This window comes from Haemaphysalis longicornis, unplaced genomic scaffold (genome assembly GCF_048455015.1).
Source record: "Haemaphysalis longicornis isolate Haplotype H1 unplaced genomic scaffold, Haemaphysalis longicornis Haplotype H1 scaffold_28, whole genome shotgun sequence".
Lineage (NCBI taxonomy): Eukaryota > Metazoa > Arthropoda > Arachnida > Ixodida > Ixodidae > Haemaphysalis > Haemaphysalis longicornis.
This window is the reverse complement of record NW_027526329.1, coordinates 4351176-4378115: the sequence shown is the minus strand read 5'-3', so window position 1 is coordinate 4378115 and position 26940 is coordinate 4351176. Positions and strand designations below refer to the sequence as shown.

General features: G+C 46.3%; 1 protein-coding gene across 3 annotated transcripts in view; it reads left to right on the top strand.

Annotated features, from left to right (window-relative positions):
- Window positions 1-26940, top strand: part of LOC144172989 (cytochrome P450 3A8-like) — a 101331-nt gene that overhangs the window by 36923 nt on the left and 37468 nt on the right. For 2 of the 3 annotated variants that reach the window (XM_077701583.1, XM_077701582.1), the window contains exons 7-11: window positions 5263-5393; window positions 13238-13325; window positions 19240-19309; window positions 19705-19813; window positions 20797-20888. In XM_077701583.1, coding sequence (XP_077557709.1) covers window positions 5263-5393; window positions 13238-13325; window positions 19240-19309; window positions 19705-19813; window positions 20797-20888 — 490 coding nt within the window. The remainder of the gene's footprint in view (window positions 1-5262; window positions 5394-13237; window positions 13326-19239; window positions 19310-19704; window positions 19814-20796; window positions 20889-26940) is intronic. The other variant, XM_077701584.1, reaches the window with a different exon arrangement.

Genomic DNA, 26940 nt, shown 5'->3' with positions numbered 1-26940 from the left:
CGCAACGTAGGCGATGAGGCGCGCCGTAGTGGAGGGCTCCGGATTAATTTTGACCACCTGGGGATCTTTAACTTGCGCCGAAATCTCGTACACACGGGCGTTTTTGCTTTTCGCCTCCATCAGAAAAGCGGCCGCCGCGGCCGGGAATCGAACCCGCGACCTCGTGCTCAGCAGCGCAACGCCTTAGCCACTGAGCCAGCGCGGCGGGTGCGGTTTCTAGTTTTGTAGCGTAAGCTACACTGGCCGAGAGATTGAGCAGTTTCGCGTGGTAGTAGAACCTGAAGTGCCGCGCTATGCAAGCGCGAGGAGTATTGGATTGGATTGGATTGAATTGGATTAAATTGGATTGGATTGGCTTGGAAATCCAATCCAATTGTAGTACGGGTGTGAAGAGAATTGGGTAGAGAAAAATAATATGTTGTCGTCTGTTGTTGAATCGGTATGGGGCGCAGTAAAGGCGCTTGGTAGGAACATGGGGTGAGGACACAAGAGAGAAGTGGATGAATATTAAGAATGAGAGAAACGTGTGGCAAGAATTGAGGAAACGGGATGCAGTGAATTCTGCTCCTTTACACAAATACGTTGCGCTAGAGTTGGAATGTTAGTTAAGGCCCTACTCCATAGGTCAGAATATTCGATCCTTAATTTTTGTTATTCCTTGTGGGGAAGAGCCCCGAATTTTTCACTTGGGTAACACATATTTTATGTACAAAGCCAACATAGAAAAAGTATGTAGACCGGTGATAATCCAAACTTTTGGGTAATTCAAACAAATTTCGAAAATTTTGGTTGGCCCGCTATGTTTTCAATGTGTTCTAAAGCCGCTTCGTTCAAACTGCTCCGTTAGTAAATTCGGTTGATTATTCATTTTTTCTTGTCCTTGAGGAAAATATCTGCCGTATTTGCCGCTTCTGTTTGCACGCCTGCACCCTCATATCCGCAACAGTAACAAATAAATACGATTAATTGCATACGCGCGTCAAAGAAATGAACTGGCGGCCCTTACTGGCACCAACAAAGTTCTTTTGAGCTCTCGTACGCAGAAAAAGCAGTCATTCATTCGTGATTTGTTCTTCAAAGTGTGAATGACATTCTGATTGTAGATTTTAACCCGCCGACGAAACGCAGGCGATGAGGCACGCCGTAGTAGAGGGCTCTGCATTATATTGAACACCTGTTCAATGTAATGGTGCGTCGTAGGTTCATAGGTGCGTCGAAATCTCGAACAGACGGGCTTTTTCGCTCGTCACCTCCGTCAGAAAAGCGGCCGCCGCCGCCGGGAAGTGACTGCGCGTCCTAAGGCTCAGCACCACAACTCCATAGCCACTGAGACACCGCGGCGGGTTGCCTTATCTTAAAGCGTCTTGCGCTAGGGTATAACAGTGTGCGGACCGTGATCGCTTCGTCGGTAGAATAAAATTGGAAGACTCCTCCATTCACCATTAATAAGTGTCGTATACGGCACATAAAATGAGTATAGAGGCGCCTTTTAAGAAAATATTTCCTCTTTAACTTCGATCAATACCTTAAGAAGACCTACCTTAGAAAACCAATTTCGGCTACCGTAATAAAGCAGTCATACAATACTGTTTGTTGCTAAAGACCAAAAGATGTTTACTGTATTCTTCAATGGTCATGTAGCTACTGTAGGGATTGGGATGTAGGGAGTGCATGATTATTACGTCCCCTGCAAATTTTTAAAACTACCGGCCAGTACTTTTACTGCGAAGCAGTGTGTGTCTAACCCCCTCTCCCCTCCTGCCCCCACGTCCCTCCACAGTTTTCATTCCGGTGATGCCAATTTAATCCGCGCCGCTTCCGGGCTCCTCCTCGCCACCGCCCACCTCTCTATCATAACTGCTGTTTCCCTCGCCACCACCGATACCTCGTTAACAAGTGGCGCTATCGGCTGCCAACAGGACTACCGCCCTTATCGGATGGTTGCGGTGTACACACATTGCTGCCTACCCCTCACACCTTCCCTATGCATCGCCTTTAAAGAGCACCGTGGTGGTGGCGCTGGTGATTTATTAAGAAAGCAGGGAAGAGAACAGAACTAAGGATATTGCTGAAGTCATCAGGGAGTGTCTCCTCGTACAAGCCCTAAAGGGCGTATAAATGACCGAAAGCCGCCGCCGCCGCCGTTGCTGCCTCGAATTCCCCCTGGCCGACTAGGTGTTAATTGAAGGGCCACTTTCTGGGTCGGAATGTCGGCGTGAGTCCATAATTCTTCTGCCACTTCACAGGATTTCTGAGCGACATTATCGCCTGTGTTTTCAATTCTAAATACGCACCCATCAAGGGTTGCCGGTTTATGCGTGCACATGTTGGAGGGGGTGGGCAGGGTGGAACGAGGTCGCACGGCTGGGGTCCATTCCGCGACCGAAAATGCCGGTTGTGCTGGTTCAAAATATAGATCTCGCAGTCTCGTGGCTCAACGCATCCTGCCGGCTGTCACCCGTAATCGAGTGGTTTGGGTCTGGGTTGTGTTCTACGACAGGGGAGATGAACGGGCAGTAATATGTTTGTCCTCTAGGATGAAACTCGAGACCTTCCAGGTTTAACTCGCTGTGGGAGAGACGCATGCCGTTCGCTTGGAGGGAGAGCGGGAATTTGAAAAGCCTCGGCCCGAACAGAAGCGCGAATAGGCGCGAAAGCAGTAGAAAGCCACTGCCGCTGCCATTGCGTCCTCTAGTTCCATCTCGTCAAGTTGCTGCGAATCACTCCCGGATGAACCGCAACATGCCCACTTGGAACGGTGAAGTAAAGCAATATTACTATTTCAGCCTAAAGGGATCTTAGTGCGACATTTTAAACTGTTTCTTTCACTTCTAAGACCGCGCACATAATCGGTTGCCGGCGTGCAGTGGTAGGGAGCGGGGCGGGGCGTGCACGTGAAACTATGTTTATCGCCCTTAGTGATGACATGCACTTGGTGCTGGAGGGTGGTTTAAACACGGACGTCAAACAGCCCAATGCGACTTGCCTGGTGTCTGCTCCCTGGTCGAGCGGATTTTGTTGCTGTGTTACACTAACATTAAGATGCGAGATCAAAACAGACAGCTACTTGTTTGTCCGCGACACTGAAGCCCGGGTCGTTTAAAGTTTTGTTCAGCTAACTTCCAGAAAGTATGCTCAGTCGGCAATTACGAACAGACTAAAAGGAGGGGATCAGCGCAAATTTGACAGACACGAGAAGAAGGAGACGACACGCAAAGCGGTGACTTACAACAGTTTATTCTTTACCGCTCGGGCACATATATACCACCACGGTTACAAATACAAGGAAAAGCAAGACTAACACGATAGTGCCTCTTATCACCATTGCTCGTCATACATCACCATTCGCTCTGCACCACAAAACCACGTGCTGCACTAACCTGGGATCAAAAAATCTAATTCTTTTTGGGAGAGGGTCAGAGAGGGCATGCTTACGCATTTATCTTTTAGGCGGGCGATTTCGGTAGCTTCAATTATTTCTCTGGTGGTTTTATGCTTATTTTTTGCTATAACCTTTGTTTCAGAAAAAATAGGGCTGCATCCGCTAACGCTGCAGTCCCTACAGTGGAGGCCCAGGTGGCCACTGATTGCCTTGGTTACTTTTTAGTGGTGCTCTTTCAGCCTTTCATTTAAGCAGCTTCCTGTTTGCCCTATATATTTTTTACGACAGGACAGCGGAACTGAATATACTACACCTTCTATGCAGTCCGCATACCGATTTTCATGCTTTGTTTAGCAAGACTGCATTGTTCTTGCTGTTTTGTTGACTCTTGAGCACATAGCGGACAATTCATTGGGGGCGGAAAATACTACTTCCACGTAAGCTCGTTTGCCTATTTTTTTGCCTATTGCTTTCGCGTTTGCCTATTGCTTTCGAGTAAACAAAACAGCAAGAACAACGCAGTCTTGCTCAACAAAGCATGAAAGTCGGTTTGTAGACTGCATAGAAGGTGCAGTATATTCAGTTCCGCTGTCCTGTGGTAAGCAATATATTGGGCAAACAGGAAGGTGCTTAAATGAAAGACTTAAAGAGCACCACTACAAAGTAACCAAGGCAATCAGTCGCCTCCTGGGCCTCCACTGTAGGGACTGTAGCGTTAGCGGATGCAGCCCTATTTTTTCTAAAACTAAGGTTATAGCAAAACATAAGCCTAAAACCATCAGAGAAATAATTGAAGCTGCCGAAATCGCCCGCCTAAAAGATAAATGCGTAAGCATGCCCTCTCGGACCCTCTCCCAAAAATAATTAGATTTTGTGACCCCAGGTTAGTGCAGCACGTGTTTTTGTGGCGCAGAGCGAATGGTGATGTGTGACGAGCAATGGTGATAAGAGACACTATCGTGTTAGTCTTGCTTTTCCTTGTATTTTTAACCGTGGTGGTATATATGTGCCCGAGCGGTAAAGAATAAACTGTTGAAAGTCAGCGCTGTGCATTTCGTCTCCGTCTCCTCGTGTCTGTCAAAATTGCGCTGTTCCCCTCCTTTTAGTCATGTACCAACATGCCCAAGCCTCAGTCCTTACGAACAGACGTGTTCACTTTCGTGCCCTCGGTGGTGTACTTCCAGCTTCGCAGGTCACCCTTCTTCACAGAGTGGAAGGGCACTAAATTTTTTCAGTGAATACAAATGACGTGATCAAAAGTATTACGTCGTGTTAGCTTGCACATTAATTTCTAGGTACTAGGTAATCACAGCCGTTTTCTTCGTTTCTAACACCTTTTATCATGTACGCAATGCCTTGCACTGTTGTGTTCTTACATTTAGTATTGACGTTCTCCTACTTACATTTTTTGTCTGCGGTGAGCGCTTGAGGTTTCGTCAGTATAGATGAAATTATGTTTTAAACAGTGCCTTTGAATTCTGGTGCGGGTAAGCAGTGATCTCTGACAAATAGTGGCATGTTTAGCGAAGAAGCTGATAGCTTCCACCCCGATTGTTTCTTGTATGATTGCCTATTGGGACCTATGTGTAGTTTGTCGACTTGTCTCCTCTGTTTTGTATACTTAACCGAGTTTCTTGTAGATGTCAGAGCTCTTTCTCACGTTCCCAGTTTTCATTGGCTGCCGGGCACTGACGTTCAAGCACGATGCGGCTTTTGCGGGCCTGCCTATCTGTATCGACATACTTTTTTAAATGAATTGCTACTATTGTAGATTATGACATTGCTCCAGGGGTTTCCGTTAGTGTAAACCTAACTTGTTGCGTAAGCTTTGCTATTCTTGGCGAATATCTATGGTAAACGCCTCGAACATTTTTTTACAGAAAGCACAACGACCTTGGGAGAACTTATGAGACCTTTCTACTGGCTGTGTTTCACATTTGGAGAATTCACATTCCTTGACATGACAGTGCACACAGAGAAAATTGTCGACATGAGGAGAAAAGACCCTTCAGTATGTATCACCCTTTGTATCAACGTAATCCCTTTGGAGTGGGTGCGGAGAAGGCAAGGTGGCCAATAAACCAGGAAAAAATATGCATACTGTAAGAAACGTATAAAAATGTTTTGCCCGCGAAATAGCTTGAAATGATGAATCAGCAAATCTACCTAAAAGGAGGAGACGAATTCGTTACAATTTTAGTAAAAGGTTTGAATTGTTTGGATGATGATGATTATGAACAAATGTTTATGATAGAGCAAAGGGGTAAGGGAAGGGTGTGTGGTCAGCCTCCTTCGTCCAGGAGGCCGCGAGAGGATGCCGCCTACACCACAAGGTCGACCAGCATAGCTTGATATTCGCGGTCGGAGATGGACAGCGACATCTCCCACTGCTCACGGAAAGAGGTGGGGGTCAGTCGGTGAGGTAGTGGTGAAGAGTGCGGGCAATCAATGACAAGACAATGTGCATATCCCGTACCCTTAATGCAGCCTATTGAGCTTAGCGTGAACGGCATTCAAGCCTTTCTAAGTAATCTCGATGAAACAAAAGCGAATGGTCCTGACGGCATTCCTTTGCGTGTTTACAAACATTGTGCTTCTCCTGTTTCCATGTATCTTTACTTAATTTACTCGAAGTCTTTATCTACTGGTGTCTTACCAGATGGCTGGAAGATGGCACACGTTGTACCGATCCACAAACGTGGACCCAAAAAAGAAGCTGTCAACTATAGACAAATTTCATTAACATCAATTGCCTGCAAAGTACTTGAGCACATCTTGTACAAGTAAATAATGCGACATATAACACAGCAAAAATTGGTAATAGAAAATCAGCACGGATTCCGTAAAGGGCTATCTTGTACCACGCAGCTCGTTGAATTTTATCACGATTTATCATCTAGTATTGACGAAAGTGGTCAGATTGACTGTATTTTTCTTGATTTCCAAAAAACTTTTGATCCGGTTTCGCATGCTCTCCTTTTGCAAAAACTTAAGTCATTTATTGTAGACCTAAATGTGATAAGCTGGATAGAAAATTATTTAAAGCATCGTCGCCAATGTGTTGTTTTGAGTGGAAAAGCATCCAGTTATGTTGACGTGACATCAGGTGTGCCACAGGGCTCTGTTTCAGGTCCTTTGTTGTTTTTAATTTATATCAGTGATATTTCGGTTGGTATCTCATCGTCTATCCGGCTTTTTGCCGATGATTGTATAGTCTACCGGAAAATTAAGAGTGAGCAGGATGCCTTCCAACTTCAAAACGATTTGGTGCGTATTCATGACTGGTGTACAACGTGGAAAATGTCTTTGAATTTTAATAAGTGCGTTAATCTTTGTTTTTCAAAGAATAAAAAGAGGATCGAACATAGATACTGTATAAATGGTGTGCCAGTTACCACGAAGACAACTTACAAATACCTGGGTGTTTTCTTTTCTTCTGACTGTTCATGGAATGTACATGTGGATTATGTTGTCGCGAAAGCTGCGAGAGTGTTAAATTTTATTCAGCGTAACTTGAGATGTTCGCATCAGCGACTTAAAGAATGTGCGTAGTTGACGTGTGTACGACCAGTCTTAGAGTACGCCTGCGCTGTCTGGGACCCGGCGCAGGTATCTCTCAGTGATAAGATAGAAAAAATCCAGAACAGGGCGGCAAGGTTCGTCCTGGGACGGTATCATTGGCGGGAAAGCTGTACCGCTATGAAACAAGAATTGAATTGGGAGCTGCTTTCATCACGTAGAAGAAAATTGCCATTAAAACTTTTATATTTAATATTTAATAATAAAACTGGAATCAACAAGGACATGTATTTACAGACGCCATATAATTTGTCAAATCGAATTGATCATTCCTTTAAACTGAGGGAATACCGTCCCAGGACTGCAATTTTTGCAAATTCATTTTTTGCCAAAACGATACATGAGTGGAATGGGCTCTCAAATGTACAAGTGTCTGCTGTGAATGGAAACTTGTTTTTCATAATAAAGAATAAAGAATAAAGACGGAAAGTGTCTAGTGGGGTATTGCATGATTGACAGGTTTTCAGCGAGAGCATTGGAGCAATCTGGTGAAGTTGTGTACAGTTGTAGTAGGTATCTGTTTGTAGGCGTCGCCAGCTGTATGCTTAGGCATGCGTGAGGGAAAGGTGTGGCGGAGGATATTTTTAGCGGAGGTGCCTGCAGTGAGTGCGTATGGCTTCAGTGGTGGTCCGAGTTTCGGTGGTGATGTCTTCCGTGACTGACGATTGGGATACTAAGGATACCAGGTAGTCAATCTCGCGGGCTGCAGCATCGGCTGCTTCATTACCCAGCAAGCCGGTGTGAGCAGGGGCGAAATTATTGTGATGAATAGCTGTGGGGGAAGCTTTTGGAGATGGCGAATTGCTGTGAGAAGAGCTTGTCCACGACATTAGTGTAGGCATGCCTGGAGAGAGTCCGTAACAATTATGAGGTGGTGTTGACTGCGGTGCGTGGTAGCGGCGCGAGCTATGGCGATAGAATCAGTGGCAGCGAAGGATATTCCACGATACGTCGTGGCAGCAGTCATCGTGGTACCCGTAGAGTCGAGAGCCACAATTGTGGTACGCCGGTCATGGTGAGTTCATGCAATATCTGAATATCGGACGTGTGGATCCCTTACAAGTCTTTGTAGCGCTCAGACACGAGCTATTATTCTGCCCCTGTTGTGACATGGGTACATGTGCTTCGGGATAAGGGCGATGTGAATTAGTTGACGCAAAGAAATGGGATCGGGTGGGGCGTATCCTGAGCCTCTTGGCGTGTCATGTCCCAGAAGACCGAGCAGGTGTCGTCCTGTTGGAGTACGTTCAATGCCGTGGATTTGGGTCATGCGTTGCGCTTCAAGAAGCTCCACGACCGTATTGTTTGTACCTAGTTCGAGGAGGGTTTGTTTGGGCGTACGGGTGGGCAGATGAAGGGCCGTTTTGTAGTCTTTTCATACTAATATATCAAGTTTTCTCAATTCCGCGGGTTTGAGTGCAACATACTGCGTCCCATAGGTAATGCGGCTTGGTATCAGAGGTTATATGAGCTTGCAGGATTCATTCTCTCTTAGCCCTGCAAGTTGGTGGCTCACACGCTGTATTAGATGAGTAAGCCGGGCGCATGTTTTGTTGAGCTGAAGGATAAGGGCGCACCAGAGCCATCTTGATGGAAAGGAACGCACAGAATACGTAAAGTAGGCACTTGGGGGATGGGAAAGTTTCGGATTCATTGGGAGTTCATTGGTTAATTGGGGGTTCTATGGCGTTAGGATTCATAGGAGGTTCACTAGGTCTACCTAGTTTGGCCGAGCGTAGCATCAGCATTGCAGACGTCTCGGCTTGACAGCGAAGTCCTCGGGGTATGAGATACGTATGGATGGTGTTTATGGTTTGCTGTAGGGTGTCTTGTTGGGTTCTTAATGATTCTTGAGTTGTCCACAACGTGATGTCGTCGGCATAGAATGCATGGTGAAGGCCTTGGATGTGGCCGAGTTGTAAGGGTAGATGACTTAAAGCAACATAAAAGAAGGAGGGGTGAAATAACGGAGCATTGGGGTGTGCATCCCGCAGGCATGTCCGAAATGGGGGTCGAGTGCGGGCTGAGTCGATGAGTGGCTGTTCGGTTGCGTAGGAAAGCGTTGACGTAGTTGAAGGTTCGATGGCCGCAGTGTGTAGTGGCAAGATTGTCCAGAATCGCAGAATGGTAAATGTTACCGAAGGCTCCTGCACGTCCAGAGTCATGATCATTTTCGCATGGCTGCGATTAAGGGCTTGTATTACTTGCTCGTTGAGGTGTAGCAGCATGTCTTGACTGGATAGGCCGGTACAAAAGCCAAACTTGGTGTTGGGATACTGTCCGGTTGTTTCAAGATGCGTGGTGAGACGTATATGTACCATGTGCTCAAAAAGTTTGGAAACCCAACACGTAAGAAAGGTCGGTTGGAGATTGTTGAGCCCTACAGGTTTATGGACTTTCGGTATGAGGATGATATACTACCTTTTCTATTGTTCACGCAGAGTTCCGCTTTCCTAATGTTGATTGAAAAGGTGAAAAAGAGCTTTTATGGTTTCGTCGTCCAGATTGCTGAGTAGTCGGTTAGTTATTCGAAGGTGTTCATCGGCGCTGTTTCGTTTTGCCATTTGTAGCACCTGATGGGGTTCTTCGATGGTGAAAGGGGAGTCTAGCTCTTCAATATCATTTCCAGAATAGTGCCTAGAATCACTTGATGCTGGGTATTGGGACTCGTAGCTAAAGATCTTCCGTCGAACTGATTGTACGAATTCCTCGGGTGATAGGTCTGAGGTTTCTATTAGGCGGTGAATTTGGTTGGAAGTAATGGTGCCCGTCAGTTGTTTGTCGACGAGAGAGCGCATTATGTCCCATGTTGTCTTGGTGCTTAGTCTACTTTGAATCTGGTTACACAAAGATGCCCAGTTCTGTTTCTGTATTGTTTTGGAGAAGTCTTGGGCTTGTTGGTTTAGACAGCAATACGTTGCTTTAGGCGTTTATTGTGCTTTTGTTTACTTCACCATATAGTAAGACTCTGTCTGGCTTCCCAAATGTGGAGGAGATGTGGGTCTGCTACCGGGTGTGTCCCCGTCAATGATATCGTTGTCGTGTTTCTGCAGCCGTGGTTCAAGTGCATCAATCCATGCGGTGAGATTGTGTTGCTGGGAAGGGAGAGGTGCGTTATTTGCGAAGTCGGTGATTCCAGCTTACCCAATTCGTATTGGTTTACTTTTGTAAGTTAGTTTGATGGAGATAATGTAATGATCACTTCCTAAGTGGTTGGCTTGGCACGTCGACTGTATTATCGGGTAGTTATTCGTAAGGGTGAGGTCCGGACTAGTGTCACGCGTTACGCTATTTCTGATGCGGGTGGATTGAGTAAGGTCGTTTTGAAGACAACCTCTATGATCTTGAATGGCTTTCTTTAGGCGCGTGCCTTTTTTGGAGTTTTGAGGGTATTCCCATCTCATATGTGGTGCGTTGAATTCACCAAGTACTACGAAGGGGGGGGGCGTCTCTTGCTATTGTAAGGGCTTTTTGGATAAGGTTGTTGACATCGGCGAATTGGTGGGTAGGTGGGCTTTACACGTTGAGAATGAAGAGCGATGTTGAATTTGTTGTTGTCGGAAGGATTTCTACAAACGTGTTGGGGGTATCAGAAGCAAGGATATGAGTTATTAGAGGGAGATGAGCTGGTACAAAAGTAGCCGTTCGGTGATACGGGTCAGCTTTGAAAGTTTGGTAGCCAATCAGTTTAGGTTGTGGGACATTCGTTTTTTGAAGAGCGACTACATCAGTCCCATCGGATGCGAGGAAGAGATCTGGTTGGTGTTTCTTGCTTGTAATAGATCGGCAATTCTATTGAAGGATGTGCAGCGGGAAGGTGGGTTGTGTCTTCGTCAGTCCGGTGTTGTCCTAGTGTCCTTGGAAGTGTGTGTTTGTTGGATTGTGAGTGCGGGTGGAAATACGAGCTTAGCGTTTTTGATTATCGGTGTGGCAGGAGAGAATTCGGGTTGTTGCTGTGGATCAGGATGTGCTTGCATGAATTTTTGTTCTCCGTTGGGTATGGATAATGTAGCGTGTATAGGGGCTTGTGCTTGGTGTATGATGTTGGTGTGGACACCGCGGTCTTTAACCTGAGGTCAATATCGGTTACGAGGTGGGTTTCGAGGCCAGCAACAATGTTCAGCGAGGCGGTTGTGCCGCTGCAGTAGTTCATATTCGAGTGTCAGCTGTGTTGGGTGTGATTGGCGGTTGGTGGAAGTGGAGGGGGTGTCAATAAAGGAAAGGTAAGAGACGTGGAAGAGGAGCAAGAACAGCTGACCAGCTCACCTGGTGGTGAGGCACTCGCAGGTTGGTCTTGGGTAGAGCCGACAAGTTGTCTTTGTCTAGTGGCGAAGTGGAAGTGGACTAGTTTTTGGTGGAAGTCTGTCGCGAAGTGTGAGTCGAGGGTCTGATCGGTGGACAAGAACGTTGTGGACAGTCCTTTTGATGTTGTATGGGGACCATCGCATAGTTTGCATTTCGGGACACAATGGTGAGTAGCAGAGAGGTTTACAGCTGCACAGAGTCCACAGATCGTCTGAGAGAGTGATGGGCACACATGTCTTCGGCGTGCCGTCCCTCCACAGTACCTAGACTTGCGTCATGCAGCGATAAGCACGGCACCTGACGAGCTCACATCCCAGTTTGACGTAGTATGGGACACGATAGCCGTAATATGTAAGTAGGACCGACGTCGTCTGGCCCACAAAACGGGCGTAGGCAGGTAGAGTTCATTGGAGGCGAGCAGTTCTTGACCAGTCCGCAGGTCGGTTTCCCCCGAAACGCCAATTATAATGCCTCGCCAGCTGACCGGGGGGGGGGGGGGGCGGGGGGGTTCATGTACTCACGAACTTGGTATGTGGTGGGAGAAGATGGTCAATGACAGCTTCAGGATATGCAGTGGATAAGGTCACGTTTCTTGGATCCGATTAGTACCAGTTTCGTCGCGTCTTGATTTATGGCAGTTGCGTGGCGTATGAAGTATGCGCGACTGAACCCGGTGGTGGTGACAAGGCTGTTCGTTATTTCAGATGTGGCGCTGTTTTTGATGCACACGTTGCAGGTCGGGCGTATTACTGCGACAAACCTTTCGGCCGATATACGCAGAGTAATAAGTCTTAGAGCTTCCATTGGGAGCGCTTTCTGGTCCGTCTTTAGTTGTTTCGATGCATTGCGTTGGGATCAATTGCTAATAACTCGTATCCAAGGGTTTGTCGGTAGAGAAGAATGCTCGCTGTGGGCTGGGAGCACTGCACGTTCCTCGTCGCCGCAATCCAAAATGGAGATGTCATGAGCTGCGCTCGTGGGATGCAGCCGGCAGCTGCAGGCAGCTGCGGCGGAAGGCGAGGCCGATGCTGTTCCTCGCTGTGGCGTTAGGGTTAGCCATTCGTGGTCGGTGGTGAATTTTGCAATAGACAGGGTACCGCACCTCTTGGATAGAGCACGATTAAAGTGGTATCAGGCGCACCCTGGTGGGAAGATAAGGTAGCCAGAAAAAAATGAGGTCGCCAGGAGGAGCTCGTCCGCGGGAGGCGAAGCGAGAAGCGGGAGCCGAAACAAAGTGCGTGGGCCTGTGTAGACCACCAAGTGGCGGACACTTGTTCGGACAAAACAAAAAAAATGTAACCACCAATCAACCCTACTGCATGCATAGAACCCTACTGCATGCATAGTACCCAAAAGAGTACTGGGCGTCTTCTTCTGTTTTCAGGTTTATGGAGTTTTCTGCCTTATTAAACAACTGCTACTCGCTACAATGGCGCATTTAGATTATCAAAGCCACAATCTATCGATACATTCCAACTTCTTTGCACCTTTTAGTGTCCCTTTAAATGCCCCCTTGGTGAACGTATCTTTGGTTGCCAGGTAAGGGATGGTCCTGGGGTTCCAGGTCAGAGAGCGAGGAGTAAAGTGAGAGGGGATCACCCGGACACCGATTTCGGGTGTAGAACAGGGTGTCCAGTGCGCCACATGAGTGGCAGTGAGTGGAGGCCAATTTGTTGTGGGTCTGTGTGCACAAGGACAGTGAGGTGTGGGAAAGTGCTGTATCGGTAACCATAGCTTGGTGGATAGGGAGGCGACGATGGCGAAGAAACGCGGAGCATATCATTGGCTTATGCTACCGAATCCTCACTTCGGGGTCACTCGTTCAGCGGACTGGTCATTTTTGACTGCTGATTTGTAGAACCATATTTGGTGTCCAAGCGGGAGCTGCACGTTCACCACGCTAACAAGTTGTGTTTAGCTATTGACTTGCTTAAAACGTTTTGTGATTAGTTGATTTTTTTTCCACTGCAGCTTAGGAGGCCCGACCTATTGCAAAACCTTATCGATGCAGAGTACGTCGAGAGCTCTAATGTGGAGGAGGACACACCAAGGCCAACTGGTATGCTATGTCGACAGTTGCTCTTGAGGTGTGGTGCCCACGGGAGGTTGCGTGCAAAAAACAGCGTTGTATTTTATCTGCGCACCTCATGCCTTTGGTATGCTTTGTTTCTTTTGGGAACAAAAAAATTCGTTCGTGCGTCAATTAGATATACAGATCCGCATTCTCCTTAGGGGGCATTATTCACGACCCATTGCAGTGGGCGTTCAGTAGGGCAGAAATTGGAATGCAATGCTAACAAATAACAATGAGTGAGCGCAAAAGGAGACGAGATGTTATGGTAATAAGAGGGAAGACGAAAAGGACGATGCGGCGTGAATAAAATTAACTGTTGTAAAATGCTACAGCTCTCCATGATGCTATTCCGCATGCATGCCTATACACAAGTAAGCTGGTTACGCCACTTCATCTGGTGTTCCCATTTGTGAACTGGTTTCGTTACACCTTTATACCAGATAGATTAGTAAGTGGCCTTTTGTTGAACTGCCTATGATGTATTACTGGGTATGTTCCGCTCTAACGCCCTTGTGAACTGGTTTCAGTACACCCTACTACCGAGTAGCTTAGCAAGCAGCCTTTTATTGAACTCTCTGCGATGTATTGCTGGCCATCAAAATCCGCATAGGGTCCGTTCTACATCAGCCAATCCTTATTTCTCATGACACGTCCTACGGAACAGACTGGTCAAAGTCTGAAACTGGTAAAACCTGTTTGAGCGCTGAAGCAGCCCAACAAGCAGCTGTTATTGTTGGGCCTGACAACCCTAACATTCTTCTGTATGTAGCAGACAGAACGCACTCTCAGACGCATTACTGACACTGTCCAGCTCGGTAATTTTGCAAAAGAAAACCTGAGAGGGTATTTAGGAAACCCGTCGGCCGTAACGTTTACACGAAGCAAGAACTCCTCCATCATGCATTATCAACGCCAGGCGCATGATGGTACATATAAAACGTACTCGCGCTGTGTTTCGCTTTACTCTGGAATACTCATGCAAGTGAGGGATGGGAACGCCATCGGTTATAATTTTTTTTGTGTTGTCTTCTAAACCTCTGCATCGGTCGACGAAATCTTCACTGAATGAAGGGGTCTCTACCACTTTAATACCGCCACATTACGGGCGATTCAAACGCCATAAAAATACTGGCGAAATGTATCTCCGCAAAAACAGGTACACCAAGAAGCCATCCACAACGGCCACTTTGACACGAATTCGCTTCCGCTAACATGAATCGACGGCACCAGCACTTCAACCACAGCGTCAGAACTTCTCTTGTACCGTTTCCATTTTGAAGGGATTGTGCAGCAAGGCGTGATTGGTGTGGTGTTCCCTGCGTTCGTAAACACGGTCAGAGGATTATCACAAATATCTGAGCGACTTGCTATATAGACCAGCGGCATCATTCGGGCTAAGATAAAGCCCTCACCATGGATTACCGTCGTAAAGTAAAAATGACTTCAGAAAATGCACGGGGCTCCTGTAACAAACTTATTGATGGCTAGGAGCGGCACCACGAACCCTTTGGCCCTATACTTACTCAACGGCCAACCGTGGTGAGGAGTCTTAGGTGAACGGCGTACACTTTGAATGGGCAACTTCGGAGCCTTAATTGGGCTTCAACTCAGGCTACGTAGATTTAGCTTATAAGTGTTCCCGTTCTGTGAACCCTCTGAGCATGTAAAGTTTGTATAAATGTGCATTTCCTGTTTCACTCCCCTTTCTTTCTTTTCTTTTCTTTTTGTCTCTAGTTTTCGCTGTCACCTCACTGTATTCACCTCATCTGGAGTAGTAAGCCCAACCGTTAGTTCGGATGATTTCTTCAGCTTTCAATAAATGCGTTTTCTCTCTCTCTCTTTCTCTCTCTTCCCCTGGTTTAAACTATAGCAAGCGGTAAAATCAAACCTCTTTCTGAAACGTGATCAATCACTGAAAAGGGGCCGCACCGTACTCTTTTGCACGCTTGCCTACCGGTACTTTCTCTAATCCCGACAGCAGCCGCCATTTCTTGGTAATTGAACAAGCTAGAAACTGTAACGCGATTGTTTTTATGTCGGTTTTTAAATGACAAATTTTCCTAAGCCATTTTCACAAAATTGACACACATAAATTTTTAATCCGAAGAAGGATGAATTGACGTTTCTAATCACCAGCAAGCCACGAATCGCCTGAAATAAAAACAAGTGGGAAATCTGGACGTGCCCGCAGCAATTCACCGTGCTTGAACACTCCAGGTGTGTTATCTCGGATCTACATCTGACGAAAGAAACGAACGCCGATCTTTTCGCAGACCTGAAGGACTGCGCAGTGTCGCAACTGCACACTGTCGGATCGCAAGCCTCATTCGCGGCTCCGTCTGACCAAACATGCTTCACACGCGCTGCGGTTTAAAGTGCCAGTGTTTCGCTCATAGCACCAACTTCCTCCGTCTGACATCACCTGCGCGATGTGCGCATCCCATGATTACTTTTTGGAAAACTGTGAGGAACAGCTGTTTACGCGCAGAAATATCCATATAGATCTATCTAGAAAATAAAATGAATTGATTTAAGTGAATATTTGCGGACAAACAAAAAATTTCACGTGGAAAAGAAAGACATAGGCAAAAAAATTAAGAACATAACGTAGAAAAGTATCTAAAGAAGTAAACTCTTTCCACGCGGGATGTTCCGTCCCCGCAGCCCGTCAGAATCTGGAGCTATGTTAGGTCAACGCAGTGATCCCGTTCAGTGAAGCTGACTTACCGGCCATTTGCGATCCCTCGCATGGAATTCTTAGGGCCCTCCCACCGTCACCATTTTTAGAGTCACCGTTTACGCGTACGATCAATGATTAGATATGGCGAAATGCCTCCTGCAACTGGTTGCCATGCTCGATAGCGAAAATTCAGCTGCTTTTGACGGCTTCAGGTGCGGTTCCTCTAGAGTTGTCCTTTTCGGTAAGATTAAAAAATGCCCTGTCCCGATTTCGCTTTTTTTTCGTGGCAGTCATTGGGTAACCCTCAGAGACTTAAACGCAAGGCGGTGTCACCTTTTGCACCTGTACATGCTGGTAATTGAGTCTTGACATCAGGCATCCACACGCGACTGTGGCAGCTAAAAATAATACAGAGGAGGTTCGCCGCCCGAACTCTTGATGTGTCTATACCTTTTCCAGGAACACATCTCCTTGCAATGCTCTAACATCTGGATGCGTGTAACATTTTTAACGTCCCTAACGTGTCAACGCAACAGACATCAACCGCAGTTTTCGCGCTTTGCTTAGGGCCAACACTGTTCGGCTAGAAGTGTTCATCTACCTGACAGTTGAACAAAGTTATTTTCTTCGTCTGCTATTGAGGTCCCAGTAGACGTCTTTAAATTTCACCTCCGGTTCTTCTGACGTTGGTTGTAGAGCACAAGATGTACACAAGGGACGATGTACCTATAAATCAGTGACAAGGCCGCGCTTAATCTGCAAAGCGAGCAATCGAAGTGACTGTAGTACCTGAGGTGCCTACTAAAGGCCTAATTCTCACCTTAAAGACCTTAATCTGACCTTCTGGATTTGCAGGTGGTTTTATTAGAAAAAAAGATGATATTTCATACAGTGTGCATTGTTTGTTCCCAATGTAAAATAACTGTAGACGCTTTGTGGTGTAGTCGCGATGCACCAAGAAAATCCCCTGTGTGAAATGTGACTTCTCAATCACACTTTGTTTGTGTATGGGTAGACTTGTCTGGATCACATAGATATCAAAAACAACCTTTGTACCTCGGTACAGCCTTGACCTTGGAAAAAACCTGAATTACCACAAGAAAACAAAAAATTACACTATTCGAAGGTTTATCAAAACATAATGGTAACATTTATATAATCAAAACAGAGGAATAACCGTGAAGGATTCATGAACTTAAGGAGCGCTCTTTTTGCTTCCGATTTATCAGATGTGGTACGAGGTACTGTTTGACACTTGTAATAAATGAATGGGCTAGAATAGAAGCTTTCATGTGCTTTGGTAGTTGGTTCCAAAGTGTAATTCTGATAAAACCCCATAAATTTTCAGGTATGGCAGATTGCTGTTTTGAGAGGATCTCATGAGGTTGAGACTAAGCAGGTTTGGTGCCGCTGGGTAACACGAACATTCCATTATTCGTGTGTAGTAAATATTTTGCGTCAATGTTTTTTGAAAAGGGTCGTTCACTTGTAGCCCTTGAGAGCCATGAAGACAGCAATTTTTTACAAAATGACTGTAAGGATGATTTTCTTATGCTTCTCGGTGTATATATTGAAATGGCACATGGGCGAGCAGGTATTTGTTCACAGCTGTGATTTATGCCATTGTTTTAAAGTTAAAGGTTTTTTTTCATTTCGAGCATAGGACATGCGCAAATATGAGGGAATCGCAGAGACATCTGTGATTCTCACCAGGCGTAACTTGAAGACGCGCAGGGAAGGGGGAAGGGGTATTAGCCCCGAATGTAGCGAAATCTGATAACGCCGACCTGTAACGTTGCTATACTTACACGCACTGCGGTTGTGTACAAGACGGATACACCACACGACCTTGAACCTTGGCGTATTGTTGAGTAGAAATCTATTGGCCTAGCCAGTCGATTCCTGATTCTTGGTAGAACGGGAAGCAGAGTCACGCACGGCATTGGTGTCGCCCCATACCGGATGTCCGGCTCATGCTGGTACCCCTACTGGCTACAGGTCATTGGGCAGAGAGGATCATACATTGCCCTCATACACAAGTCATATTTATCGGCTTTCAATTATTTGTCTTTAACTCATCACATTTGGTGGCTTAATTGACAACTCATACGTTCATTATTTATTTTATGCATATTATCGAGACCATTCGGTACTTTCGGTTCAGCAGCAGATTCTTGGAGGCAAACAGCTTCGCTTCTGTTTTGTAGGTACACAACGTCTCAGACAATGCTGGTAGCTCGGTTTCTGTGGTTTAAAGCATAACGTGATCAATATTATTTCAAATAGTATGTGTGGAAGTTTTATTACGCCTGAAATATCCGTGTCCCAAACGATGATAATACACCGAAGGCTTTGGTGCACTGCTGGCAGAACGCCTTCAACCTTCTTCGCTTTCCGTACAACCGCAGTCCTCCGCCATTGCAGTTCCAGTTCATTCTGGGGTTGAATCCCGGTAAAATAATTTATTAGTCATGGCTTGTACAAGTAATTCCACAGATAACACCCGCGAGCTAAAACAAAGAAGCACACAATCAGTGCCTCTTTCATAAAAATGGACTGATTATAAGAGACGTAACAACGTGAGGGTTCGAGCTAGTTGGTACTCCATAGTGAAAATTTAAAGCGCAACAAATTTAGACACAAGACGAATGACACAGGGACAACCGCTTGTCCCTGTGTCATTCGTCTTGTGTCTAAATTTGTTGCGCTTTAAATTTTCACTATAAGAGACGGTGTGAATAATCGTTTTTCAAGTTTATGCGGTGCGGCGTTAGGAGCATTTCGCCAAAAGACGGATCAATAGGTATTTTAAGCGTGGCCTGAGCATGTGCTAAAATTCAAATGTGCAAGGGCTCTTTGAGTTGCAGGCACGCATCCCGTCGTTAACAATTGACAACGCCTAAACGTGCGACTCATTTGAAATAGTCGCTGAAGCAAATTCATAACGTCGGCTTTAAGGGCGATAGCCTCAAATACAATCACTGAATGTTAAACCACAAACAAACAAAAACGTTGGTACAGTTTGGTTTGTTACCCCTACCAGAATTTAAAATGTGTTTTTTTTTTCGTCTCTGAACCATTCTTCCTAGCGAGTGTCGAGCACCTGTGTTAATAATTTTGCACGCATGCGTTTGAATGTTATTACAATATTGTGCCAACCACCCCGCTCTTTGTGTTGCTGCAGGTCAGAAGTGCACGATATTGTCTTTCCTTACACAGGATTTTTCAAGTCGAAAACACTCACAAACGACGAAATAACGACGACTGCGACGAGCGTGGTTCTTGGCGGGTAAGAAAAAAAGTTTGAGTTCAGAACAAAAATTTCTCCTGTGTGTTTGAGTTTCTTAAAAAACACCTATCTTTTAAGCAGCATATTCCATATATTCCATGAGTAACGTATTAATACTTAGATTCTGCAATATTACTCTGAGTTTCTTTAACTTCGTAATTATAGTGATCACATCAAAGGAATTCTAATTAACGACAATCAGACGTAGCCGAAGTCAACATTATGAAGGTTATTTGTGGCGTTGCTAGAAACGTTAGGGCGGAAATATGTGCCAGGTGAGCTCATTTTGTCCTCCTGATTTTCTAAAATCTCACAACTTGTGACACGCATCAGCACCGTAACTGTGTTTTATGAAATTACTCGTTTCTAGAAGCTGAAATCACCCTTTTTTGCAGGTTTGAGTCGGTGTCCACTGCATTGGCCTATATTATCTTTAATATTGCAAAGCATGAAGATGTTCAAGAGAGAGTGCACAAAGAAGTGATGGAGGCCGTAAAGAATTCGGTGGGTAAACTATATTGATTTAGGTGGCTTGATCGGTCCGATATTATACTACGTCTGCTATACATTTCTGGGAACAGTTCCTAGTGCATGCACCAGGTATTCTTTACTATCACAGTGAGGATTTGTTTCATGTTGCCTTTCTATGAAGTTGGGATTAAAATATGTTTTTAGGTGCTACACCAGCTAGGTAAAGAGATCGGCTATGAAATTCGTGAATACAGTGTGCTATCGTAAAAACGTACAGCGCATATTTTGTGCCAACGTTGAAATTTAATAAAGCTATGTAGAAGGTCTACAAGAGGAACGGGATATATAAAGTGGACAGATAACAATAAAAAGGCAATACGTCATTGCTAGAAGTTAATATGCCCGCAATATCCAAAGGGCATAAATTTTTGTGTTTTTACAAGTTCTTAAAAATCGCCAACTTTTTTTAGGAGTGTTTAGAAAATGTCTCATAGGTAATACTTGCCTATCCTCGGTTATAAAATCCACATTAATTTACTAAAAAATTCAGACTCTGATATAGACTCATGCCATGATATGCAATTAACAATTAAATCTGCCAACTATATTTGGCCATGATTATCCTAAATGTTACTAATTGAGACAAAATTTATATTGATGATCAATGCTGAACAACCATATTATAGCACTCCTAAAGATCTGTTTAGTTATTGGCTTCACTGTGCCCTACGTTCCCAAGCAACACCTGATGTTATCCTTTAAAGGGAAAGTTATTTAAACCATAAGGCAGAGGTTAAGGCACGAAACAAAAAAATAACTCAAAACTTTACAAAGCCAGACTGCAGTGAATGCGTGCAAGATAACTCAACCGGGATGATTTTGACCCAAAACAAACTAAGAAAAGTAACAAAAATAACGGGCATTTTACTATAATTGTGGATTACACTTTGCCCCAAGCACATTTAGCAGAAACTTGTATCTCCCTCAACGCGAACATATTTCTTCTTTCTTTGAAGGGTTCTCTGGATTACGAGGCAGTTAAGAAGAAGCTGAACTACCTTGAGCAGGTGTTGAACGAGACGTTGCGACTATATCCACCCGGCCTCTTGTAAGTACTTTTGCAATAACTGCATAACCACCAGCACCGTGATAAAAAATTCGCCCTCTGCCAGGGTCAGGAGACAATGTCAATCGTAAATGTGATTGAATCGTATGAAGATACTTGCTGTCAGTGACCTTTATCGTCATTTTATTAGAAAACTGTGTCTTACACAATATTACTACAGCACGATTTGGTTTCGTTTATCTTTGAAGTGGATATAGGCATCGTCGGACGAGTGAACACTTCCGTGCCGCCAGTTATGCCATTATACACCAGATATTAGGAAACGTGCTGAAAATATAGTGGTTGCAGCGAGCTTCTGTAGTTGAATCGCATTTTGTATTCATCGCTTCTTGTCCGCTCCGTAGTCCTATTTTTTTCACCGGTTTCAAATACACTTCTTCCTGCCGAACTCCGCGATTAGGACATCGTGCTCCTTGTGATGATGTGCCGCTGCAACATATTGACACCGTCGTAGGGGATTAGATGAGCTTTATTAAAGAGGAGGCGGCCGGTGCGCAGGGATTTCGTAGACGGGAAGCGGTGAGCACAGAGCGAGTAGCGCGCAGCTCCAACGTCTTCCTCCTCACACCGCTCACCGCTCCCCGCCTACAAATTCCCTGTGCACCGGCCGCCTCCTCTTTTATAAAGCTCATCTCATCCCCTTCGACTGCATCAATTGGTGAGGTGCGAGTTATTGGTGAAAGCGACCGTCTCGCGACCTCACCCCCGTGGATCGCAGAACCTAGTTTCCGAGCGTCGGCGATCCTCGCCTTCCCCGCGGCGAGGGTGGTCGGGCTTGTTGCGTACGTGGGGCAGAGAAGCTGCGGTCGGACGCGGGTGAGTCATTGCGCATGTTGCTCGACTGGCTGGACCGGTAGAAAGTGAAAGAAGGCATAGCCGTTTCATAAGGCGGGTTTATTGCGCATTCCCGTAGGTGGTCTCGTGAAGTGTCCTTGAGGCTGCCGTAGGCGATAGGGACAAAATCGGGATATGTGACCCGGGAGGTCGAGTTATAACAAACAGGAGGCGGTTGGGACGCTACATATCCTCAGAGGGGTCGACACCTCGAATCGTCCTCACATGAGGGCATCAGAGGCTCTTCTGGAAACTCTTGCAATGCACACTGATGGTAGACGGGGCGTACTGGAGCGGAGAATGACGGCAGGGTGACTCGGGGCAGACGCGTTGCTGGCCAAGATCTTGTCTAATATTTCTGCGAACCAGTTACGCCATATCTTCGGAAGGGCTCGAATTGAAGTCCACACTCGCTACGGTGGGGACATTTGCAAGACGACCGAACGTAAGTGCAATTCGCCGAACTTTCAATGTCTCAGATGCCCTGCAGTGGCGAATCACGTCCTATGCAGATGCAAGCTCTTCCTTTGTTATTAAACGTTGGACGCATCGTCAGCAATTCCCTTGAGCAGCTTCTCATCAGACATGCTACGGTTAACCAAGCGGCACAGATTGAGCACTTCGTCCATGTACGTTCTGCAGGTTTCTCTAGGAACCTGGGCTCGTTGCGCGAGAGTTTGTTCAGCCTTTTTTTTAGCGCCTGAATCCCCGAAACACTTCTTCATCTGAGTAACAAAATTAAACCAGGTAGACAACCTTTCATCGTTGTTTTCAGAGGACACGTTGGCGAGCTGTGTCGCCGGCTTCCAGTGGTGTACGTGCTGACCCTTTCATAATGTTTCAGCCAATCTTCTACGTCCTCATCCGGAGTCCCAAACAGCATGTGTGGTTCCCTCGGGTGGGACCAGACGCTCACCCTTCCAGGTGCAGCGGCGTCAGTAGCCCGTGTGTTCAGCATGTCTGTCTCTCTGCGGTAGCCCAGCAATCCGCCTGCTCCGTCAAAAGTCGTCGGCTGTTTCCAGTGAAGTATCAATACCCGACTCCCCCACCAATTGATACAATCGCACGGTATGAGATGAGCTTTATTATAGATGAGGTGGTCGGTGCGCTGCAAACTCGTAGGCGGGGAGCGATCAGCACAGAGCGAGTAGCGCGCAGCACCAACGTTTTCCTCCTCTTCTACCACTTGTGGACGGTCAGTTCGTTTCCGTTGTTTTCTCGCTTTGTTTTGTTTCTTCCCTTTCCATCGTAACAATAGAAAAGGGGCTAATCCCCCGAATATCACGGGTGTAGCCCACAAAAAAGGCGCAAGTGCCGAGAAAGGAGGGGATTGAAGCTGTTCCGTCTCGGAGGCAGCAAGACAGCCACCCTCGCGGTGTAGGCCCTAGGACGGTCGCCGGCTCCCCCGTCTGAGCCATCACCCGCGCTGTCAACGAAGCAACGGCCGACAGCAAGACAAGGAGCGTTTGCGCCCGTTGGAGTGAGCGGTGTTCCAGTGGCGTGCAGCGCAGGCAGCGAGCCCTCGCTGCGGACCAGTCCTAAGCTCTTCCCTCCCGCCGCTAGCCATCGGCCACCACCATGTTCCTGGCCAGTGGGGCAACCCTTCTTCCATTACCAATGGCAACCTGCTCCGTTGGACTGTTACAACTCGTCAACCATAGAGAAGTACCTGTCCGATTCATCTTTTCGACAGTCTCGCCTCTACGATCGTCGCAAGAGTATGACTCTTGCTTTTGTAGCCTGAGCTACACTGGCCTAGCGTGGCTTCTGGAGAGCCCTGCTGCGCATTCGCGAGGAGCAGTGACCTCACACGACGCTCAGCAGGCGCGCCAAAGCCGCCGCCGCGGCGCGCGCCTCGGCGGTCTGCGCAGTCCGGAGGAGTGACGTCATAGCCGCGGCGGCAGACACACTAGCGCCGGTGCATGCCCAGCTGTGCGCCTCTGTTGTACAGTAGACAAGTCTGGCGCCGGAGCCGCAGGGCTCAACCAGACGTCGAGCAAAAATTAATATACATGAGTCACATAAAGCGCATACCATGTGTGTGCCATTTACGCAGCAGTAAGCATGATAATAAAGCTAATACTAGACAACCAGGAAAGCTAAGAATAGCCAACTGAATGGCTCACGCTACGTATGCCCTAGCATAGCCGGGCTAAGCCACTGCTAATTTTTTAACTCCGTCCGCTCTCGTGCGCCCCTGCTTGTGTTTCCCCGTCTACACTGTGTGTGTGCTTAAGTGCCCATTCCACTGTGTACGTATCTAACGTAATAAATTTGGTGTGTGTGCGTGTTTTGCGACAACGCAGTCGGAGTTTGTGACTTTCTACGCGGTCCTGCCCAACGTTCCATACAGAAGGGGCGAGGCTGCGAGGATCCGGATTTTACAATATTTAGAGAACAGCCTTGCTATGGTTTCTGTTAGCATTTCGCCATACACCAAAATTGACATAGCCGGACTGGAAAAAATAATGAAAGCCGGACGGGGGCTAGGCTTGACCCGCGAAGAGCTTCGGAAGTATTTCGACACCGAGCGCTAGAGAAACTTCAAGCAGAGTTAGCTCTGAACAAAGAGGCCAGGCGACTTAGTGTAGATGTTGCTGTATTAAACAAAGTGGTTTGCCCAAAGAAGAGATCGCGAGGCAATATAAGGAAAAGAGGAAAAGGAGAGAAAAAGGAAAGGAAAGGAATGCCCTCAGGGATTATGAGAACTGAAAGGAGGAGGCAGAACAAGGGATAGCTGCACTCAAGCTAAAAATCGCTGTTGTTGAGTCTAGCTTACGTCCCGTCCGTCTTAATGACATGCGTCCAAATATGACAGGTTCCAAACCTGGTCACATGTCTGATAAACTAGTGTCTCGTTCTAGGGAACCTGAGGTTAACAAAAAGACTATTGGTAGTGTAAAAGAGATCCTAGAGAGGGGAAATGATTGTTCAGTAGGTAAACATAAGCTACCTTTCAAGAGGCGAGTCTGCTACCTGTGACTTCAAAAACTGACAATTCTGCTGCATTAGCACCATACCCTCATATTGAGAGTCCGAGGGGTCCTCTGGAGGAAGAGTTCCAATGTTCGCCTAGAGCAAAGAGATATCCGAGCAACAAAACAGTTATTAATACGGGATGACCTTCAACCGTCCCTCAGCCCTTACTGTGTTCGGAAAAGGTGTTGTGGAAAAGGGCTTATCGAAAAAAGACTGCAATTTTATTGCCAAGAAAAAACATATATCCGTGGTTCACATTACAAAAGGACCCAACAACGAGTGTTGAGTGTTCTGTCGTTTTTTTAGCTTTCTAAGCCATCGAAACTCTTGGGCCTTCAAAGACTTCAGGATAAAGTGCGAACAGCAAGCAGTGTTGACCACTCAATCAAGACTACGGGGTTTATTGTTACCTGCGACTGTGCGCTCGCACAAAGCCTAAATTAACCCGCCCTCCGATATCCAGATTTGTGTGTGTAATATCACTATGCATATAAAAAACCGAGAGAGAAATTCGCGTATTCAGAAACAATCCAGACCTAAATAAGAGGGAAAATGTGGAAAGCGTAAAACACGTTTGTTTTTTATCTTTCGGAGAGGCGTGGTGGTTTAATTTTGTCGAAAATAGATCAAACACGCTGTTTTAGAAGGCGCACAAACCGATACCGCAGAGTCTTCCACAGCAGGGGTGCATGCTGCCCGAGGCAAAAGAAGCACCGATTCCCTAACAACCCTTGGCTCTCCCCAGAATATTTGCGCGTAAGCTGAAATATTTCTGAAACCTTTTTCTGCACTAGGATGGTATTGGTGTTATGTCTCCTAGGTTTGTTTGGTTCTGCTCGCGCCGTAGGACGAGTAAAATACGACAAACAAATTTCGTGTTTCAATACTATGAGAGTGAGACAGAGAGTTCTTTAGTAAATGAAAGCAGAGAAGTTTGCCGGCATGTTCCCGCCTACATGCTGCTCTGCGGGGATGGAGAGGAGGTCGTAAAGGCCTTAAAAGAAGCAGGGCAGAAGAAAGGGGGAAAAGAAGAGATTAAAAAAAAAACGTTAACACGAACCTTTGCGTGGGGACATAAAAGTCCACACTATCTCACATCTAAAGTTCTAAATTGTCTCTGCAATGACGATTCCGTGTAAATAGTCTAATAAGGCAGCCAACACTTTTCTCTGGGACAATGGGGAGGGCCAGGGTCCAAGGAGACCTTTCAAAGGTATAAATGCGTTGTTGCGGCACTCAACGTTTTCTGCTAGGTGATTTCTTCCTTGGATGTATGCCGGAAACTCTAGAACGATGTGCTCTACTGTTTCGGGTAATCCAAAATAATGGCAACAGTGATTTGGAGCTAGACCGAGGCGATTCCGGTAAGAGTTCGTAAGCGCTGCGTTGACACACAACCGGTGGTAAAGAGTTTCAAGCTTACGTGGAATCCGCTCTGGTACCCTCATTCTGAGTCTAGGGTTTATATGGTGTATGAAAGGGTGCCGAGTTTCAGGACAAGTCCAGAGGCGATTTTGCTAGTCTAAGGCAAGCTCCTTCGCTAACGCTGCGGCTTCGTGTATTGTGAAAAAAATCTTTCTTAAATTTCGCAGCGTGCACTAGAACAGTTGCGGAGGCTGGTTGCTTGCCCTTGGATGTTCTCCGGCTGCAGCAAACAGTTCGAATATACCTGAGGCATCCGTTGCAGTACCAAACCAATTTGTTTCCCCAATTGTACAGCCAAACAAAAATTCCAACTTCGCAGAAACGATAAACACTATAAATATTTCTGTACCCCATCAAGCATGGCAAACCATGCCGTCTGATTTCCCTCCCTGGACTCTCTCACCCCTCTGCATAAACATTAGAATACCTGGTCTCAACTCCAAGAAAACTTTGTGCCTCTTAGAACTCGCGCTTGCCCACATCAATGCCCCATATTCACATATGGCCCACATTTTTACTGACGGCGCAACTGCGGCTCACGGTAGTTCTTCCGGCGTTGTCATTTCGTCGACCAGCAAAGCCTTGCCCGATTGCCTGGTTCGAACAACCACATCAACGTCTGTCGAGCTCCATGCACTTAAACAAGCCCTGTTCTACATTCTTTGTAAGCCACCCGCAGAATGGGCTATACTCACGGACTCGAAGGAGACGTTGCAAACCTTACGGCGTGCCAGCTGCTTCAACCTTCACTGGCGTGTATCCCGTAACGTCACATACCTGCCCCATCTAGCCCCCG